Source organism: Verticillium dahliae, genomic scaffold (assembly GCF_000150675.1).
Source record: "Verticillium dahliae VdLs.17 supercont1.4 genomic scaffold, whole genome shotgun sequence".
In the NCBI taxonomy this organism is placed as follows: domain Eukaryota; kingdom Fungi; phylum Ascomycota; class Sordariomycetes; order Glomerellales; family Plectosphaerellaceae; genus Verticillium; species Verticillium dahliae.
This window is the reverse complement of record NW_009276925.1, coordinates 1,446,838-1,448,706: the sequence shown is the minus strand read 5'-3', so window position 1 is coordinate 1,448,706 and position 1,869 is coordinate 1,446,838. Positions and strand designations below refer to the sequence as shown.

Sequence of the window (1,869 nt, the reverse complement as noted above, 5' to 3'; positions counted from 1 at the left end):
ACTTCCCTGTCGCCTACCGTTCACTATTAACACCTGAAAAAAAGTTCTTAATATTCGGTAATATCCTGTCAATAGGACTTGAGATAGCCACACAAAACAATTGGCGAACTAAATATCTAGTAATTCGCTGTTGCTTTCCTTTTGAGGTTTCCCTTTGATGGTCAATTAATTCTTCGACCCATAAAAATAAAAAAGAAAATCAATCAACATCATGGCGAAATAAAAAATTTTCAGGTGCGATGAAGCTGTGGGCTCTTCAGAGAAGATGGGGGCCGGGGCACCAGCACCGGGGGCTCCGCCGGGGGCTCCGCCGGCACCGCACTGGTGCTTCGCGTGCCTCCTGGCGTGTCTCTTGGGGTGCCGCTTCGCGTGGCTTGCGTGCATGGTGGCAGCACAAGCGGCTGTGGCCATGGTAAGGAGCGTGAAGAACTTCATGGTTGAGAAGAACGAAAGAAAGAAAGACGGGGACGTGGAAGCTCTGTCGAAGAGGGTCAAAAACGAAGGTGGGCCAGCCGGGTTGGTCGAAGAGAAGACGGAAAGAGGAAGTGGAGCGAATGAGAGTGCGTGGAGAGTGATGTTGCGATTTCGACTTGGGACGATCAGATGGCGAGCTTATATGTGATCGCCCTCGCGACGGCGCCTCGTCTGTTCCCGCTTCCTTCGCTACCCCAGGCTTCGAGCCTCGGAGCTACGACGCCTGGCGAGCCACGACGCCTGGCAAACACGAGCTCGGCAGGGCTCTGCCTCACGAATGCCTCATGCACCCAGTTGTCAAACAGGAGACGAGGCCTGGGCTGCCGCGACGGCATCGCGGAGGGAAAGGTTCAAGCCTCGAGGCGGCCGTTGCTGAAACGCTTTGCCGTCTGATCTCAAACAGGGGCTGGTGTTCGCTGGCGCCGCGTCCCCCCTGGTCACCATGGGCAATAGGCCGAGGATAGAGGTGTCAACCGATCTGCGATGGAGTCTGGTCCTATCGGACCATCAGCGAGGATCCGGGGGATGAGACCGATGGGCCTGGTAGCGGGCAATTGCCAAGAGAACGTCTGAATCGCTCTGGCACGTTTGCTTAGGGTTTGTGGTTAAATTGTCCGACCCCGACCACGATGCTCCGTCACGTTTCAGAGGCCCCTGGTTTGTGCACGCGCCGAATAGGAGCTGTCCATGAGGTGCGGATTATTCAATGATTCTGGTGACAATTTCGGTCACCGACGTGCCGTATCCTGTCTTTTGGTGTTTGCGATCTTGTGTCTCGAATAAATGGGTGACGGCCATTGCATACACTTTTCCCGCACCTAACTAGATAAATCAGCTTCCATACTGCATTCCGCCTAGCGATGGTACGTACGAATTGAGAGAGATGAGCCGTCTTATTTCGCACGAGATAATATTCAAGGCTTGGCTATGAGATTGTGACTCGAAGGAATCCTCAAGGAGATTTACCTCCGTTCGATTATGAGGTATGCGGTTGGAGTCTGGATGCACGGGCAGGACCGGCTACGTGTGGCGGTTCTGCCCGTGTAATGGAAATGATGTCGGAGACCCGTTGGATACTATATATGTCCTCTGTTGCATCGGTCTTTTAGCCATCACCTAGGATCCGTTCTGGCCTTGCCAAGTTGGCAAGCGAGATGCTCCTAGATCGTTCTGCCTAAGATGCAGAGGGCATCAAAGAGACCACCAACACCACCCAAGACGGCGGCACATCAGCGAAGCAGAGAATAGCAACAACCAAGTCACCTCGCCACCTTTATATATTTCAGTCATATTGACAGGCTTACACCGCACTCAGCTGCGACTATCATGATATCATTACATTCCGCTCTCATACAAACTATCTTCAACCCATGCGGTACACAGCATCCTTGCGGA

General features: G+C 53.0%; 1 protein-coding gene across 1 annotated transcript in view; it reads right to left on the bottom strand.

The window, feature by feature from the left end:
* Positions 1-435, bottom strand: part of VDAG_02807 (uncharacterized protein) — a gene marked incomplete at both ends in the record, with an annotated part of 990 nt that extends 555 nt beyond the window's left edge. The window contains one exon of the mRNA XM_009653460.1: positions 209-435. Within this exon, the coding sequence (XP_009651755.1) occupies positions 209-435 (227 nt within the window). The remainder of the gene's footprint in view (positions 1-208) is intronic.
* Between the last annotated feature and the right edge of the window lie 1,434 nt (positions 436-1,869).